At 32.5% G+C, this 18,789-nt stretch overlaps 5 protein-coding genes across 6 annotated transcripts; 3 read left to right on the top strand and 2 right to left on the bottom strand.

Annotated features, from left to right (window-relative positions):
* The first annotated feature begins 1,940 nt into the window (after window positions 1-1,940).
* LOC110637535 (uncharacterized protein At5g01610) lies at window positions 1,941-2,651 on the top strand. Its single transcript, XM_021787694.2, has one exon. The coding sequence runs from the start codon at window positions 2,015-2,017 to the stop codon at window positions 2,534-2,536; it is 522 nt and encodes a 173-aa protein (XP_021643386.2). The 5' UTR covers window positions 1,941-2,014; the 3' UTR covers window positions 2,537-2,651.
* Window positions 2,652-3,850: 1,199 nt separating this feature from the next.
* Window positions 3,851-4,757, top strand: LOC110637546 (uncharacterized protein At5g01610). The gene has a single exon (XM_021787719.2). The coding sequence runs from the start codon at window positions 4,048-4,050 to the stop codon at window positions 4,549-4,551; it is 504 nt and encodes a 167-aa protein (XP_021643411.2). The 5' UTR covers window positions 3,851-4,047; the 3' UTR covers window positions 4,552-4,757.
* Window positions 4,758-9,383: 4,626 nt separating this feature from the next.
* Window positions 9,384-10,398, bottom strand: LOC110637547 (indole-3-acetic acid-induced protein ARG2). Its single transcript, XM_021787720.2, has one exon. The coding sequence runs from the start codon at window positions 9,944-9,946 to the stop codon at window positions 9,665-9,667; it is 282 nt and encodes a 93-aa protein (XP_021643412.1). The 5' UTR covers window positions 9,947-10,398; the 3' UTR covers window positions 9,384-9,664.
* A 1,733-nt stretch (window positions 10,399-12,131) lies between these two features.
* LOC110637542 (U1 small nuclear ribonucleoprotein A) lies at window positions 12,132-15,022 on the top strand. Its single transcript, XM_021787712.2, has 5 exons — window positions 12,132-12,387; window positions 12,477-12,649; window positions 13,439-13,532; window positions 13,764-13,852; window positions 14,483-15,022. The coding sequence occupies exons 1-5, from the start codon at window positions 12,270-12,272 to the stop codon at window positions 14,771-14,773; spliced, it is 765 nt and encodes a 254-aa protein (XP_021643404.1). The 5' UTR covers window positions 12,132-12,269; the 3' UTR covers window positions 14,774-15,022.
* Window positions 15,023-15,284: 262 nt separating this feature from the next.
* Window positions 15,285-17,385, bottom strand: LOC110637543 (mediator of RNA polymerase II transcription subunit 28). Of its 2 annotated transcripts, none has more exons than XM_021787713.2 (3): window positions 16,982-17,376; window positions 15,733-15,845; window positions 15,285-15,614 (listed from the first exon to the last, which is right to left on the bottom strand). In XM_021787713.2, the coding sequence occupies exons 1-3, from the start codon at window positions 17,142-17,144 to the stop codon at window positions 15,480-15,482; spliced, it is 411 nt and encodes a 136-aa protein (XP_021643405.1). In that variant the 5' UTR covers window positions 17,145-17,376; the 3' UTR covers window positions 15,285-15,479. The 2 variants fall into 2 exon arrangements, with proteins under 2 accessions (XP_021643405.1, XP_021643406.2); XM_021787714.2 differs by having other exon boundaries at window positions 15,435-15,651; window positions 16,982-17,385.
* Between the last annotated feature and the right edge of the window lie 1,404 nt (window positions 17,386-18,789).

Below are 18,789 nucleotides of genomic sequence, written 5' to 3' on the forward strand. Positions count from 1 at the left end.
GGTAGTTCTGTTTGGAAACTTTTGCAGATGACAAGGTGTTGATTTTGGGTATAGGGGTGAGAATCATGAGGTTGACATCAATTATGTGCTACAATATGTGATGGGCCTGGATGCTATTAAATTTTAGGAAATGGTTCGTGAAGATTGTGGATAGATAAACAGAAAGCAAGGGATGAACGTGTTTGTTTTCGGAATGCTATGAGATGAGAAAGCTTGATTCATTGTTGGAGGAGATGATTAATATGGGAATAGGATTAAGTGCATTTTGGGAAGAAAATAAGAGTTTCTAAGGAAATGGGTTCATTTACCCTGTAGGCTGCAGGGCAGTTCTGTGCCAGTCTAAATTGTTGAAACATTGTTCTAGTTCAATGAATTATATATCAAGAAAATGATCATTACTGAAGCCCACGCACCATTACTGAACCAAACACTAACGAATAGCCCACCACTGCTGTTCTTTGTCTTTATATAAACCCCATAATCCTGCTACGATGCCTCCTTTTTTTCGTTGATCAATTCCATCCAGTCAATTTGACATGGGTTTGCTTCCACTTCCAAAATCTTTGCCTCCGGTGGCTCGATTTTTTATGGGCAATTTCCTTCCTTCTTACGATTTCTTCTACAACCACGTTTGCCTCCGGTATTGATGATGATGGCAAGCTATCAGCATATGAAGTTCTTGTAAAATACGACTTCCCAGTCGGTCTTCTCCCGGTAGAGTAACTGGGTACGAATTAAACAAAGAAACAGGTGAGTTCTCAGCGTATTTGAACGGAACTTGTAAATATGATATCGAATCATACACTTTGGAGTGCAAGTCTATGATTACGGGTGTAATGTCCAAAGGCAGGCTTATGAAGTTGAAGGGTGTTAAGAGTTCACGTTGTTTTGTTATGGCCAAACATTGTGGAAGTGAGTCGGGATGGCGATGACCTTTATTTCTCTGTTGGGATTGCTTCAGCCAGCTTTCCAGTTGACAACTTTGATGAGTCTCCACAGTGTGGGTGTGGTTGATTGTAAAAACTTGAAGCAAGGTCTTGTTTCTTCTTCTTAATTAATTAGGTGCTAAATAGACAGGACTCGGATTTTTGCACTGAGCTTGTAGGAATTGCATGCAGCAGCTGTAATGCGTTCTCCATCGTAAGAAATGAATGGTTTTCATTCTCTAGTTTCAATTGCTACAACCAAAATTTTGATCATTGGTTGATCAGAAGTTAATTTTGTCATTTTATGCCCTGTTTGACACATATGAATTGGAGTGGAAAATGAAGCAGGATTGGAGGGGAAATCTTGTAGTATGCCAATTGAAAAGCCAAAAATGACTAGAATTAGATGAAAATGGGGTAACGTTACGTATTGGAATATGGAACCTAGAAACAAGATAGTTGCAGAAGTTTTAACCTACTATATTTTATGCCTCTTTAAAATTAACCGATCAATAGTGAACATTAGAACGGGTTCAAATAATATATAAATATAATTCAAGTTTAATAAATAATAATTATATTAAATTTAAATTTTATACATTAAGTATTTATTGTTTGAACTTGTTAATATAAATAATCAATTAAATGAAATATATTTTTTATAATAATATTTATAAATTTATATATATATATATATTATATTTTAAATAAATAAAATTAAATATTTTATATAATTAGTAATTAAAATATATAAGGTTAAAAATTTTTAGGTATTTTTTTATATGATAATAATTATATTTTTGATGAATTTAAGTAATTTAATATAAAGTTTAATTAAATTTATAATTAAATTCGCATAGAGTGATTTGTTTTTGCAGTATCTAACTTATGGCAGGTTGTATTGAAATGGATGGCATATTCCAATATCCCAATTCTTTGCACGTGGAATGCCCTGTCTCACTTCCCTCCTGCATTAATTGTAAATATTTCAATTTCAACACCCTCACTTGCCTCTGCCACTCCATAACTAACAGTCAAAACTCCACCTGCTTCAGCTCTACATAAGACTCTGAGAAGGAAGAAGGCACATGGGTTTCCCCTTCCCATCGACCCCCATCTCCTCCATGGCCTTTCTCTGCGCAATTCTTCTCTTTCTGGTCTCATCATCAATCTATTCCGTCTCCGGCAGCACCAATTTAACAGCCTATGAAGTTCTCCAAGAATACGATTTCCCAATTGGTCTCCTTCCAAACGGAGTAACAAGCTACGAATTAGACACTTCCACAGGTAAATTCTCGGTTTATCTCAACGCAACTTGTACGTTCACAATTGATTCTTATGAGCTCAAGTACAAGACTACCATTACGGGTGTGATAAAGAAAGACAAGCTCTCTAGCTTGAGTGGTATCCAAGTCAAGATCCTCTTTTTCTGGCTTAGTATCACAACAGTGATCCGAGATGACGATGAGCTTGAGTTCTCGGTAGGGATCGCTTCTGCAGATTTTCCTGTGAGTAATTTCGACGAGTGCCCCACCTGTGGATGTGGATTTGATTGTGACGACGTGAAGTCGAGAAAGATTGATGTCAATCGTCTTGTGTACTCTTCTTAATTAGGTTTTATTAGGTTTCCATGATCTCCCTGCATTCTTATGATTGCTGATGAATTATGTTTGCGTTAGATACCATTAGCAAGTATAAATAAAAATTTGTATTAATTAGTTTTAATTTAATGGTATTTGATTTGCATCCAAAATTATAATTTTTAAATTTTAATTAAAACTAAATAAATTATGATTTATCACTTAGCTAACTTTCTTTGGTTTGCAAATTTGTCAAATATTAAGGACAATGCATCGTCATATCTGATCGGACTTTCTTGCCTGTTTTGGAACTTCTGGTAGCGATAAGTCATATCCGACCAAACCTTACAACTATACCAAGGAAAACATTTTTTTTTTTTTAAACCATAATGTCAGGAGAACCATAGGTTGTAATATTTAGATTTGAAATTTAAATTTTATACGTTTGATTTATAAATTAAAATTTAAAATTTTTTTATTTAATTAATAAAAAGAATTTTTATGAAAGTTGATACATTCTGTTATAATAAGATAAATTTAAAATAATAAAGTAAAAGTAATTATTTTAAATCTTTAATTTTTAATGTTGTCATAAATATATAGATTTAAACTAAATTTAAATACGTTTTCATATAGAATATTAAATGACATATTTAATTAAAATTCAAAATTATAGAATTAAATCCTCAATTCAAATATAACATTATATTATTTTATTAAATTATTGAGATATGAGATAAATATAAATTTTCTCTAAGAAAAATTACTATTATATACTTTAATTGTTAATAAAAATAGGCATGACATTTTATGAGAAGACTTTTCTTATAAAATGAGAGCTCTTAAGATCATTATTTTCTTAAACCTAAAATTTAAAGTCATCAATTGATACCCTCAATTTAATTCAATCATATGAAAAAGACCTACCACTAAATTAGGCTGATATCAGTGAGACGAACAATTAGGCAAACGAAGAACCTATGCGGTTTGTGCAAGACAAATTTCCATCTTTTTAAAGAATCGCAATATGAAGAACGCCAATCGCACATGTAAAAATTCGCGAGGCCGAATGGACCCTGGCTGGGCCTCTGAACCTTGGGCTTGAGTGCATTCAAAAAGTCAATGGTCGAAATACTCCCATTTCATTGCAAGCCTTCTAGTAACGCCATCATTATCCACCAACAACTTTTGAGAATAGCATCAATATGTTCGTGTCATGCTCCGCAGCACTTGACAACGTGCTGATTCTGCTAGCTCACCACGTGGCAGTGCATAGCTGTTAACGCTCCCCAAGTAACGTTATAAGGATTTTCAATTCAGAAACGTCATCGTTTTATACCCTTCTAGCAGCCGTATCTATCTGATTTTTCTTCAACTCCTCGGTTTTTAGGTGGCGGCCAACCAATTCCAGCCCAACTTCCCCAGAAAATAACAAAATAGTTATCTTGGAGACATAAATTATCCGTAGTATCTTCTGGGTTATCCCTGTAAAACAAACAGGTAATCCCATTCCTCTTCAGATTAAGACCCACAGCCACATAATGTCTCTTGCGGCCATTTCCACCCTCATCCTCCTCCTCCTATCATCGCTTGCCGCCTCATCTCCCGCCGCCATCGCCGATGATACTCCGACGGCGTATGAGGTCCTCGCGGGATACAACTTCCCAATTGGTATCCTCCCTAAGGGCGCGACAGGGTACGAATTAGACACAGGCACGGGTAAATTCCTCGCCTATTTGAACGGTTCGTGCAGCTTCGCTCTGGAAGGTTCCTATCAGCTGAAATACAAATCAACAATCAGTGGTTACATAAGCCAAAACAAGCTCACAAAGCTGACTGGCATAAGCGTGAAAGTGCTTTTCTTGTGGTTGAATATTGTGGAGGTGGTTAGAAATGGAGATGATCTTGGATTTTCCGTTGGGATTGCGTCGGCGAATTTCCCTATTGATAATTTCTACGTGTGCCCGCAGTGTGGGTGTGGATTGAATTGCAATAATGTGAAGGTAAGCAACCTTAGAACCAACCCCTTTGTTTCCTCAACTTAGGGTTTCCAAATAGAACAGTTTCTTGGAGGAATCTTTTAATGCTATGTGGTAATTGGATATTCCATGATCCGATGTTTCTGTCACTGGATGGGGTATGACTTGATTTGGGTCTTGTTTGTTTACTGGAAATTGTTGAATCTCAATATTGAGATAAAGAACATTTACATATTTGGTTTATGTGCATATTCGAATTATGTGTTTTTCTAGCTTAATGCTTTTCCTGGATGTTCTGTATTGAATTGCTATAATTGACTAGGTGGAGTATACCACAGAACCAATTTTGGGATGGTAATGGACTAGAAAAATAGTTTTTTAGATATGCCGCTGATATCTTTTCCAATTAATTTTGAAGCAATTTTTGCCCTGAATGTGCGGTAATAAGGACATATTAAATAGGGTTATCATGTTATGGAAAGGGAATTTCTATGTAGAGAAAGGGGATGTGAATAAATTTCACGTTTCACTCGAGATAGAAATGATTGTCAATGGCCACAACAAGGGGAAATGCCTATAGCTTAGCTCCAGATTCGGTGTATTGGCATTTCTGTAGTGTGATTGCATACCATCAAATTCACCCTTACTGGTTATTATAGCAAGTGTTCAGCTGTATTCTGTTGCCAACTACAACAGGTTAGACGTCTTCACACTAGATATAGGTACGGCACTATGGCTAGAGCTCCTTGTGTACCTTCTTAAGTAGATATCCAAATGTGATTCATTATCTGGCCATTAGATGTAGCCAAAACTGTTGTCATGGTAACCCACACAAGCTCTATAATTTTTTGCATCAGGAGCTAAGCCATTGAGTTCTTCAATTGCTTATAGAGTAGCATTGATTTGATGTCCCATTCATGCTTAGCTTGTTATCCCTTAGGAGGATTTTATGCTGATGTAATTTGGCATAGTGTACAGGATCACTTTGAGGTTTTGATGTGTCAATGAGAATAACTTTGTATGATAATGTATTTCAAAAAACTTTTTATGTTAATGAAAACTATTCTTAGTAGGCATTTTGGGGCTTTGTATATATTATGTGAGATAAACAAATATGGCGTAGCTAAATAATATTCCAAAAGCACTATTGAGAAAACTAAAGAGGTTGCACATCTTCATTTTAAAGAATTATCAGATTGATATTTGATTTATCATGTTCCTTCGTTGCCTTAAATTTAGTAATTTGAGTTACCTAGAATCAGTTTCCTTAATTACTTTTGCCTTAGTGCATTTGTACTTGTAATTTGTCCTGTTACAATTTGAAACTAGTACTTTTATGTGAATATAATTGTTTTAGTTGGTCAATAGCCGTAGGATTTAAACCCTTATCCTAGCCTTCTTGATGCCATTGCAACTACACAATGACAGCATTCGCTTTAGTGAAGCTAACATAGTATGTTTTTTACGATCATTTATCTTACTGACTGCTAACTTTATTCCCTGAAGATGTAAAAAGCTCCAGGCTTGAATATTTTTTTGCATGAGAATTTGTACACTAAATTCAAAAGTTGCCAAAAAAAAAAAAAAAAGAAAAATTGTATGCTCAATTTATTATTAGATATTACTTTAACAATCTTTTAACAATCTGGAGTTCTTGAAAACTGTGTGGTGCTTGAATGCTTCTAAGTGTGTGCAAAAGTCTGACCATGGTTACACACCTTCAGCCACAGTGCAAAGTAGATTGATATCAATGAGGGTCTATTATGGAAGGGATAAAAATTTTGCATTTTGCACCTTGCATGATGCAAGAAAAGCCTAACAGGGGTTTGGTATTTGCGAGTGATGTTTGAAGCAATCCAACTGCTAGTTCATGTGGAACTATTGGACAGCCAAAAACTGGATCACTGTATTTAGGTTAGGGTCCATTCGTATAGATGAGGATTTGAAATGGAGTACTCGAGTATTCTGATGCTTTATGATTTTTTTTTTCCTTGAAAAAAATTCAATTCCACCCTCATTTAAAATAAACATCTACCCAGTTGGAGAGAGAAATTGTGAAAATATTTGTGTCCTGTGGAAAACAAGGATTTTGATGAGTCAGGAGATGGGGAAGGCACATCCTTTCATGTTGTATGAACAAGGATCTAGATTGAATGCAGTTTGTTTAGCATCACTTTAGTTTGATCCAGGAGAAATGGTTTTGTTATGTTTAGTGAGATAGTGCGAGGAACTGTGTTTGGTGTGGTAACACTTGGCAAACTAGAACTTTTTAAGGACGAAACGACTTAGGGGGTGTTTGGTTTGGTGATAGGTGATATATAATAGAAATAGATAAAATATTAAATTTAAAAAAAGTAAAAAAAAAAAAATGTTTAAAAAAAAAAAAATGGATGATGAATCGATGGATACCCATGTTTGTATTTTTTTTTTTTTTTTTTGTTGTTTTCATATGATGATGATTTTTTTTTTTTTTTTTTTTATTTATATATTATTTTTTTATTTTTTGTAAAATTATTAATATTTTTTTTTTTTTTTTTTATTTTTTTTTTTTTTTAATTAAAAAATTTCAACTTTTAAAAAATTTTTTTTTTTAATATAAAAAAATAAAATATTTATTTTATATCAAAACTTAAAATTAATTATAAATTTTTCTATGAGCAATAATAATTATTTTATTATTTTATCTATATTTTTAAAATTATTTAATTATCTTAAAAAATAATTATTTTCTTATTTCAATAATAAAATAAATGATATAATATAAAAGGTTAATAATTATATATTTATTTAAATAATATAATATATTAATTTAATAATTATATATTTAATTTAATAATAAAATAAATAATATAATGTAATAAATTTATAATTTTATATTTATTTAATTAATAAAATAAATTATATGATATATACCCTTATTAGTCTTAATCCAAACAGGTCCTTATTTTCACTTCAGTGCAGTTTTACGATGCCACAACTACAGGGTTTAAAGGGAGTTCTAAAAAAACATAACCTGGAAGCAAATGTTACTGCTACTTGGGTTTGTGTTAGTTTAATCTCGGAGACGTGTTTTGCATTTGCACGCGAACACAAGCATTTGTGATAAAAGATAATAAATTTGTTCTATGTATATCGGACCTGTTTGGCATTGTTGTTGGAACTGCTGTTGAGAAAATTATTTTTTTAAATATACTAATTAGAGAGTGTTAAAAAATAATTAAAAATTAAATTTGATCAGTTTCAGTTATAAGAACATTAAATTAGCAAAACTGTTTTTTTATAAATTACTTTTTTCAACAGCATCTAAAATGTTGCTTTTATTAAAAAAATCAGTTTTAAGCTCTCATCATTATAGTTCATTTTGGAATATACAATGTTGGGAAATGGAAATTCTCCCTATCATGCTTTAACTTGCCAGAAAGATACGTGAATGACAGGTTCCTTTAATGTCTTTGCCCCCATAAAATTTACAAGAATTCCTTGGAATGCCAATTTCTCTTGTACTATGCTTGCTGATCTCAATCGCATTGTATGACACCGGGAATTTGCTGAGCGATTTCACTTACAACTCATCTTCAGCCAAAAAGTGCAACATCTAATTTCGTTGGATTTGGATATAGAGCAGAAAACTGTGGTAGGATTTTTATTTTTATTTTTTGAATTTGAACGGTAGTTATCAAATTTTAGGCTTTTGGGTGTTCATCCAGTAGCATTTGGATATTTGGGCATCTCATATTTGTGAAGCAAAGGTTGTAATTATCAGAGAATGCAGCTCAGCGGCCGCCAGGGAGAAGATCTAAATCTATGTTAAACTCGTCACAATTTCTCAATTTCAAATGCCATTATTTGAGTAACAAGTTATTGGGTGAGCCAATCCATTTACGGTATCAATTTTATTTAGGCGATACACCATATTAGCAAGGCAGCTAAATTTGCTATGGCCTTTTCTGCCTTTCCTTTTTGCCTATTTTTGCACTCTAATTTTGCTGCTGCGTTCGGGATGAAAATCATTAAATATCAGCATCTCCAATTTTTCCTAAACTACAATAAATTAACTTGATATAAATCCCAAGGAATAATTTGAATTACTCAATATTCCACTACATTCCAAAAGGGAAGCTTTCAATTATAATCAAAATTGAGTTTTGATTCTTTGAATTTTGCAAGCAAACCAAGCCCAGGACTTACTTGGTCAATAAGGGGACACTGCACACCAATTCAAGCATGTTGTTGATAGGGCCGACTCTTCCAAGAACGCGGGTTGCACGTGTACTTTTCATTTCAACCAATCCCTAGCTTATTTCATTGAACTTTGACTACAATAATTAACCGCATCTTTTTCTAAATTAAATAATTAAAAAAAATTATTGCTTCACACGTTATACACGACCCCAAAAGAAAAAAAAAAAAGAAAAAAAAGAAGAAAGCCATAAGAAAAAGAGAAGGCAACCGCCTCAGCTTACCTTGTTTGATGCTTATATTTATTCAATGTTAATAATGACATGAGAATAATAAAATAATTTTACATATATAAAATATATAAAGGATAATGATAACAAGAATCGTGCGTTGTTGGTTGCCAACTTTTTCAGCAAATCATTCATTTTCTCCAACTCTAATTATTATGTCAGTTAATTAATTAAACAGGATTTATGCATTACATTTACTCCCCTCATTCACAATCACCTGAAGAGGTCATCACTTGGAAAAATTTTTAATTGAACCCATTCATTATGGAAATTAAGATTCACACGTTGAATTAGGTCAAGTTAAAATTTTCATTTAATATATTATTATCCATGAATCTTGCAATTTTCCTGGTGAGTTAGGAGACTCATTCTTGAATGGAGACGATGAAAAATGGAAAGAAATTAAAAGAGAAAACTTTTACACCGAAATTTGCTTCCCAATAGTAAACTACAATCTTGGTAGTTTTGCATATATATAAAAAGGTGCACTATATTGAAATGAATCATTCAGTTCCTATCAGAAAGAAGAATTACAAGGTAAAAATTCTTCTTGTCCTAGACAGAGAGGACAGAGGAGCGACAACGAAGATATAAAGTAAAAATCTTGAAAAAATACGCGGCCGATTCTTGACATATCCATCCTTTCTTGTTTCTTGAATCTTGACGCTACATCTATAACCAAGAATTAGAATTTTTATTTGTTTCTATGTTCAATGCTTCTTCAAAAGCAAAGCTCTTAGCTCGGCCACATCAATCTCCTCCGCTACATTCTCCGGTCTGTAGAATCCGGTACGGGGGTCTGGAACCCACGAGACCTTCTCGGCGGAAGCAATATTCTCCGCCGCTGTTTTCTTGACCATGGAAGCTCCTCCTTTAGGCAGGCTGGACACAACTCCTTGAGGTGCAGCAGCCGCCGCTGAAAATCCTCGCCTGTTGATTGCCTTGGTGATCAAAGCAGAAAGAACCTTTGCGTTTGAGAAAGAGCGAGCCATTGCGATTCAAATAGAGTGACGTTGAAGGAAGGTGGGTAGCTAGAAAGCTGCTGCAGAAACTTTTCTCTTCTCCTCGAAAGAAACCTTTCCACAGCAGCTGAAGAAACCTCTGCCTCCTTGGAATCACTGAAGCTCTCTCTCTCTCTCTCTCTCGTGGTTGTGCGTATGAAAGCAGAGGGCTCAAGGGATTTTATATAGAGAAAGGGCCGAGACGCGTTAGGAACACCATCCACTAGGGTTAAAGAGAACCCGTCAAATTCGGCTTTCGATATATTAAACTTTGCATTGGTTGCCGCGTGGGCGCCCTTGCTTAATCATAGTGTTATTTTTAACTAAAAATAAAATTAGTTATTGAGGTTAATCAAGGGTGATTATTAGAGAATGAGTTTTGATCAAACGGTTCACCTCAATCAAAATTAAAGCATTTGATTAATAAGGAGCGAGCTCTGATTGAAGAAAAGAAAGGTCGGCGAGAGTGCGGCAACCTAAAAAGTGAATGCTTGAGAACCGCTGATGAACACAAGAACGTGACATCATCCGTCCACGTGGCAAGTAGCCTTTGAATGAAAGAGGAGGTGGATGTGTTTGTTTCTTTATCCTATTATAAAATATTAAAAAATTCATTTGAAATTAAATTTATTTTTTTTAAAATTAAAAATATTATTTTATATTTTAATTGTCTGCCAGGCAAGCCTGAACAGGCTGCCGTGTTACGCTTTCGAGACACGTGGAAGTATCTTTTTGTTTAGGTCATTTCCTCATGTTTTGTCATCTTTGCATCCAGATTAAGCTTCCCACCAGTATGATGCTCGAACTTTCCGCATCATTCTTCTATTTATTTATTTATTTATTCAATCCATTTTAAAATTGAAAATCAATAATATAAAATTATTTATCTTATTTTTAAAATTGATATTGGATACTTTAAAAAATATATGTCAGGTGTAAATGTAGTGACGAACTGTCTCTTCCCTCACGTCGGTGTGTAGCGCTCTTTAGCAAAAGGACCCAGCAGCTTCCAGCTTTATAAAAGGAATACTCGTTTAACTTCATTAATCATTTTTAATTTAAAATATATTTTTAATTTATAATTAATTAATTAATTAATTAATTAAATTATACAAAATTAATTTTAAATAATTTAAATATTTAATTAAAAAATAATTAAAAAAATTTAATTTGTTAAAATGATTAAAAGGGATATATAATTGGATATTATGATTATTAAAATGATATAGTGTAATAGTTTAATAAATAGTTTAATAAATTATTAAAATAATATAATATTTTAGTTTATTAAAATATAATTTTAAATTAAATTGATAAGTTATAAATAAGGAATATTTTATTAAGAGATATTTTATTTTTAATTTATAACTTATTTTAAATAAATTTTTAATTTATAAATTAAATTAAATATTAATTTTTTAATAATTTTTTTTAAATAGATTTGATCAACTTATAGCCAAATTCAATATACTCTAAGTTTAATCAAATTGACATCAATCGTGTTAAATTTAAAATCAAGTTGAATCAATAATTTAAGAATCTAAATTGAAATTGGAATTATCATAAGGGTTGAATTGATGTTTTATTTATAGGTCCTAAATTAGAATCAAATAAAAATTGATATTTTAAATATTTTTACAATTAAATAGAAAAATAAATAATTTTGAAGGAAATGAGTTTATTTTTTTTTTAAATTATTTTTAAATGTTAATAATCTTATTAAAATATAAAAATATTTATATATATATAATTTAATTTAATATTATAATTAAATAATATAAAATACTTTTCATCACAATGTATTATCTCCAAAGTAAACAGAGCGTAAAAGAGACTTGCTGTACTGGGCTAGCACATCTTAAGCTGTAATTTGTCTAAAAATTAATAGTCATTAATTTAAAATTATAAAATAATATTATTCAAATTTTAAATTTTTTAAACTATTATTTGTAATGCTATTATTTATAAAAATATAATTTTAAATTATTTATTAAAAAATTTTAATTTTTAGTTTTAAAAATTTTAAAATTAATTTTAATAATTATCTAAAAATTATTTTAACCTTTTAACCACAACCCAAACGGAGCCCAAGTGTCGTATCCATCTGTTTCGGGCCAACAAAAGATGGGTGTATCGGCCCAATTTTAACCCAGGTCGTCTAGCAGCCTGGTCTCTTCACTTCAACGGCTCTGTGGGAGCAATTAGGGTTCTTACCCGGCCATTATTTTGCACCCAAAAACCCATTTTCCACAAAAATCCTGACCTTCCACTCTACATTGCTGCATTGCTTGAGCTTGAGCCTGAGCCTGCAATCATGGCGTTGCTAGAGCAAAAGAACGTGGCGGATGTGAATAATGTGAATACAGGCACCGAAATCCCTCCCAATGTCACCATTTACATCAACAATCTCAACGAGAAAATCAAAATCGATGGTAATAATCACTCCTACTTTTAGTTTCATCTATCTGTTGATTGTCATTGGACTTGTGAACTAATTTCTGATTTAAAATTACTGAACTAGAATTGAAAAAATCACTCCACGCGGTGTTCTCTCAATTCGGGAAGATTTTGGAGATTTTGGCATTCAAGACGCTGAAACACAAAGGGCAAGCTTGGGTTGTTTTCGAGGATGCTCAATCAGCAACTAATGCTATGAGGCAAATGCAATCTTTCCCCTTTTATGACAAGCCCATGGTATGGCATCTGTTGTGGCCTTTTTTTTTTCCTCCCTCTTTATTGTTTTAAAATTTACTTAAGCTAAAGTTCAAACCACGAAACCATTCAGCTAAATCCCAATTGTTTAGGCATATTTTCCTTGACTCTGCACTAAGTACTGCTTAACCCTTTCTCATATGCAACTTGATCTGATTAGAGGACCCAAATGAATATATTTCTTCCTCAAATTTCAAGGGAGGCAATTTTCTACTTAATGCCCTTTGATGAGGCGCTGCTTGTATGGCAGAGTCAAAAGACTACCGTAATCCAGAACTTTTTTTGTTTCTCCTGATGTTGAACTGTAGCATTTCAATGTTATTAACAAGTAAAATTTGTACATTGTCCATTTATTTCTCCTCATTATTATTTTACTAAGTAGACTTTGCTAGTCTCTCATGAGATAACCATATGTTACATAAAATATGTTTTTGATGAAGGAGCTGGAGCGTGGATTTTCTGTCATGGAATAACTCTTGGAGGTTAAGGGCATTTCAATATACATTCATACACCTAGTCACAAAGATTGCACCGAAGTAAAACCACAATAATAAATTGACAATTACAGTTAGGGCCTGTTAAGGTTTTTATCCCAAACTCTCACTAGTGAGGCTTTGTCATACCTACCTAATCTATTATATTGATGACTGGTCAAAGCATGTGTTGTTCTATGGCTGATCTTTCCGTTCATGCTTAATGAAAATAATGAATTCATTAGATCATCTATTTTGCTTCATACTAATATTTGTGCTAATCATGTATTTAACACAGAGAATACAATTTGCAAAAACTAAATCAGATATCATTGCGAAAGCTGATGGCACTTTTGTTCCAAGGGAAAAACGAAAGAGGCACGAAGAGAAAGGTAAGTTAATGATCTTTATGTACACAAAGTGTACAATTTGTGAACTATAAGTCTATTGTATAGTGGCATAAAACAGAAGCATCAATATTAAAATTGCTTGTTTAAACATATGGGTGAAAAATTGTAGTAATATGCTAGATATTAGTGCATATTATGCAATATTTTTTAGAGTTTTTAATTTCTTTTAAATATAATTTCTTCTGAGATTGTACTTTTTGACCAATGTGGCAGGAAAAAAGAAGAAAGAGCAGCATGATGCTAATCAAGCTGGGATTGGTCTGGCTCCTGCTTATGCTGGTGCCTATGGTGCAACTCCTCCGGTAAGCATGTTTCTGCTTTCCTTGTATTATTTGCTTTCAGATTCATTAGAATATTTTGTTCTGAAGTACATGTATTTTTTTTTTCTGGTTCTATGTGCTTGCATTGAGTAAGTTGTTCTGTACCTTTTTTATCTGAAAACCAATCTGGTTTTAGTATAGAGTTGGATCATTGATTTCTCTATGAAATGATTATGTACATAAAACAGATTAATTTATAAAATTTAAATAACCTGAACTGTAAGTAGGCATAAGGGGATTTTTTTTTTTTTAATTTAGATATTTCTTTTTCCTCAGTGGAGAAAGAAAACTTTACGTATGTAAAAGTCATTGGCTTTCTCCTCCTTCATTGTCCTTCAAAAGTTATAGAATTTTTCAGTCAGAGGTACAAGAAGAAAAGATTAGCCTGTCACTATTTAGGTTTGCTGATGAAAGATGTGCATGGTATTTTCATAACTATTTAGAATTATATGTTCACTTCTGAGTTATAAGAAGATAAAAAAAAAAAAAAAAAATCAAAGAACCTCTTTTCTGAAACATAATGAAACCTTGGTGGTGCTTTTTGCCATTTCTTTTGTCCAGAGATTGAATTTCTTAGTATGATGGTTCTTACCTGTCTTCAAATTGTTGCAGTTATCACAAATACCCTATCCAGGTGGTGCAAAATCTATGGCTCCTGAGGCTCCAGCTCCACCAAACAATATACTCTTTATTCAAAATCTTCCGAATGAGACAACTCCAATGATGCTGCAAATGTTATTCCAGCAGTACCCTGGATTTAAGGAGGTTAGGATGGTGGAAACAAAGCCAGGGATTGCCTTTGTAGAGTACGGAGATGAGATGCAGTCAACAGTTGCAATGCATGGACTTCAGGGTTTCAAGATACAGCAAAATTCAATGTTAATTACCTATGCCAAGAAATAGTTAACGATGCTTCTGTCTTTTGCTATATACAGGATGCACGGCAATTAGGAACTATCAACTAGAATATTCTAAACTAGTGACTGCTTATTCCATGTATCTATTGTTTTTGGATTGACGGGAAGTGATGATGTTCAGCCTAGGAGTTTTCGTGTATCATTATGGTTAAATGGTGACTTTCTTCAGTACTTTATTCGCTTCTGAAAATTGATTAGCATAGTAAATTGAGGAATTAAAGTGTATTTTACCTTTTTTTTTGGTTCTGCAATTAATGTGTATTTTTACTTGAAATCTATGATACAAATAAGTTTGATAAATGAAGCGGGTTTTGCATATAATTTTCGGCAGATTTCCTAGAATTTACTCCCGTGGACTAATGGAAATGTGTCCCATACATCAGTCCAATAATCATCATCTGTGGCGGTCCAAACTTCCATCGTCTTTTCCTAAATTCTACCATGAACCAAAACACGGCATTTGGTCATCTGTTTTATTAATGGGCTGCAATACTCAATTCTGTCATTAAAATCATAAACCGATTGCTTAAGATTGGCGCATGCAAATGCATGATCCACATCAATTTTACATTCTAGATTCAAGTGTACACGCGGCACAAAAAAGAATCCCAAAAGCAAATACCAAATAAATGTTGTTGGCCTAGGTCTGTCAAAGTAATTCTTAGATTATAGGCTTATTTATTGCTCTCTCATTACACCCTCTCCAATTCAGTTTTGTGTTTATCCAGTTGGTCTTTCAACTCCTTCCTCCATCCTTGGATCAGTCTCTCTTGCTTCTTAATAATCCCATCCTTTATCTTCAACTCTTCTTCCATCACAGCAATCTCCTGTAAAAATGCAACAGATGCACCACATACAGCATGACTTTGCCAAGGGGTCCAAGCTGTTTAGTTGTCAAAGAACAACAAATGGTATCTGTTCAAATTTACAAGTGAGATAATTTACCTTTCTCAGTGTTTCAGCCACAGTTGGTTGATCTTCACGTTGGAGACCAATAAAATAAAGTTGAAGTTTCTTGGCAGCCTCCATGAAATCTCTGGCATGCCTTTCAACATCAACTGAAAAAGAATCACAAAGTCAAGACTTTTTTCAGCATGTAGTTGTTATTTAGTTTTTGTTTGCAGGTGGATTGGACTTATGCATGTACTAATATGTACACCTACCACACTTCATATAAATGAAGCCACACTATTCAAATAATTCCTTAGCTGTAAAGAATTAATTTAATTCATTTAATATCATACAAAGATAAATATATAATTCATATCATACAAAACATAGACAATTGCCAAACATCAAAGATGAAGAAAAATATTTATCCACTGGAAATCTAAAAAAATCTTTAGTACATGTTACAGTATCAGAATATGCATCATGAATGAGTTTCACTTATAGAAGAAATATCTGCTCCCTGCTATTTCTTTTTCAGCTGTTTCCACCATTAGTTCTCTTGAAAAAAAATGCACAAGAATTAAAAGAACGTAAGGCTTAATGAAGGTCTAGAATAATAAGCCCATTTTTCCCTCCCTTGAGTTGGCATGGAAGACAGGAATCAGGATAACCATAGGACATTATTTCATTGGGAGACTTCAATAGTGGCACTGGCACATCAAAAATTGGATAATACCTTCTTTCTGTGCACATAATGGGTTGAAGCACCAACCAATACCAACCGACTTCATTAACATATGGGAGAAGAAGACCAAGACTAGGACATCCTACAGAGGAAGAGACAGCCATGTAAAAGAATATCTAAATTTCAAAGAGGAAGCCGGAAGCAAGCTTTTTTTGACATACATGGAATAACTTAAATCATCCTAGAGAAAATATTTAACAATTCAAGATTCTATAAACATATTTATGATACAGTCCCAGAAACATTCATTCCTAACCAAGCCCATTTTTCCTCTAAAATAAGAATAACAACTTAAGAAAAGAAAGTATAAAATTGAAAAGGACGAGGTGTTTAACAAAATTACTCTATTTTTCACCAAAATGCACACTAAATCAAGGAATTAAAACTTAAAAGCAAAGCTGGGCTTTCAAACAGAGATGCAATAAGAATTTTATGGATCAAGTGGTTAATTTTGCAAGCAAGAACACCTCTGTAATCGGATCTAGTTATCCAACAGTAGCGCTTAAATTCGGAGAAGAAACAGTTTGCAGTATGAAAAGAAGATGAGAGGGTACTAACTCTGATGAGAAGGGTGAGGAGAGCGATCAATGGCTTGGAGCTCCCTGGCGGGCAAGCAAGGAAGCAAAGCGTTTTCTAAGTGCATAACGCAATCAAGCATGTCTTCTCTTGCTGGCTCTAGTAGTCGCTGTTGTTGCTGCTCCAGCGCTTGCCTCTCCGCCATGCTCCTTTGCTCTTTCACTAATTTCTCGTTCCCCAAAATTAACCTGAGAAATGAGATGCCCTCACCCTAAATTTTCAATTAAATTGCTATTGCGTCCCGAATCACAGAATCCAAACCACAAATCCAACAATTCAATAACTCCCAACAAAGCCAACCCAAATGGAGAGACAGAACCGAGGGGAAGACGGAGGGCGGTAAAGGCAAGAGGACAAGGAAGGGGAAGTTCCAAGAGGCTTATAATAAAAAAAGTTTAAAATTTTATGTTTGGAAATAGTTGAATTAACGAGAAGTTAATGAATATTTTTCATGTTTAGAAAGAGAGGGGAGAATGATAAATAATTAGTAGAAGTATAAAAATATTATTTTTTTTAAATAATTTATTAAATAATAAATTTATTATGATAAATATTAAATTTATAAATAATAATAATTAATTATAAATAAATTATAAAATTAATAAATCAAAATAATAATGTACAAATCTAATAAAGATCGAATAAAAAAAATTATTTAGAAAAAAAATAATAATTGAAGTATAATAATTAAAATAAATTATTGAAAGAATAAATAAAAAAATGATAATTAAAGTATAATAATTATAGTAAACTATTTAAAAACAAATGATTGAAAGTAGAGAAATTATGTATGGTCACTTGAGAAAAAATATTTATTTGTAGTGGTACGTTAGATTTATTTTTAATGAGTATAATTAAATTTTTAATAAAAAAATTAAAGATATAATTTCTCTCATCCCATCCAAACAAAGCATAAATGGATTTTTGCAACAAAGAATTTTAGGAGAGGCCGCTGTAGTTAGGTTAGGGAAATAAGTTTTATATATAGAAGGGCCAAACCGCACCACTTTGATATAAACCAATGAAATCGATTTGGTTTGATTTTTACTGAATTAACGCAATTAAAAAACCGAGTATTCTTCAAAATACTAACTGAGATCGAATCAAATCAAAAATTAAGATTTGATTTTTTTAATTTAACAGTTGTGTGCTCACGCCTAGACTGTTTCCCTCGCTGAAACGATGCCGCATCCAACCCACGGATAAAAATCCATGATCCATCTCATTTCGTTGAGGCATTCATGACCAAATTGACTTCTTTTTGCTTTAACTAGGCATTGTCCAGTCCCATTTTGACCTGACCGAAACTGGTTAGATATAGATTTATCAAAATTATTTTGAATTAAATCAAAATTAGATTAAATTGATTTCGATCCGTTAGGTTTGATTTTAAATTAGAGTTCAGATTCTTCATTTAAAAGAAAAAAAATCAACCGTCAATTTTAATTGATTTAGATTAAACCAACCAAAAGAAATCATTCAATCCAATTTTAAATTTCTAACGCTAAAACTGAAGTCGTCAATTCAGTTTTGGCCTGAAATCGAACTCGCCATGCTTAGCTTAAGCTCACTACGTGTTTGAGAGTTTTTATTGGATAGAAACATATAAAAATAATACTATTTAATGTAAATAAAATGAATTGTTTGGAAATTTCAAAAGATAAAAAAGAAAATCAAAGGTGAAAATTATAAAAATTTATTCAAAAATATTAAATAAAAATTATTATCTCTTTGATTTTAATTTAAAAAAAAATTGAAAGAATAACTAATTATTCTTTTATAATCTCATT

The sequence above is a fragment of the Hevea brasiliensis genome, chromosome 9 (genome assembly GCF_030052815.1).
Source record: "Hevea brasiliensis isolate MT/VB/25A 57/8 chromosome 9, ASM3005281v1, whole genome shotgun sequence".
Lineage (NCBI taxonomy): Eukaryota > Viridiplantae > Streptophyta > Magnoliopsida > Malpighiales > Euphorbiaceae > Hevea > Hevea brasiliensis.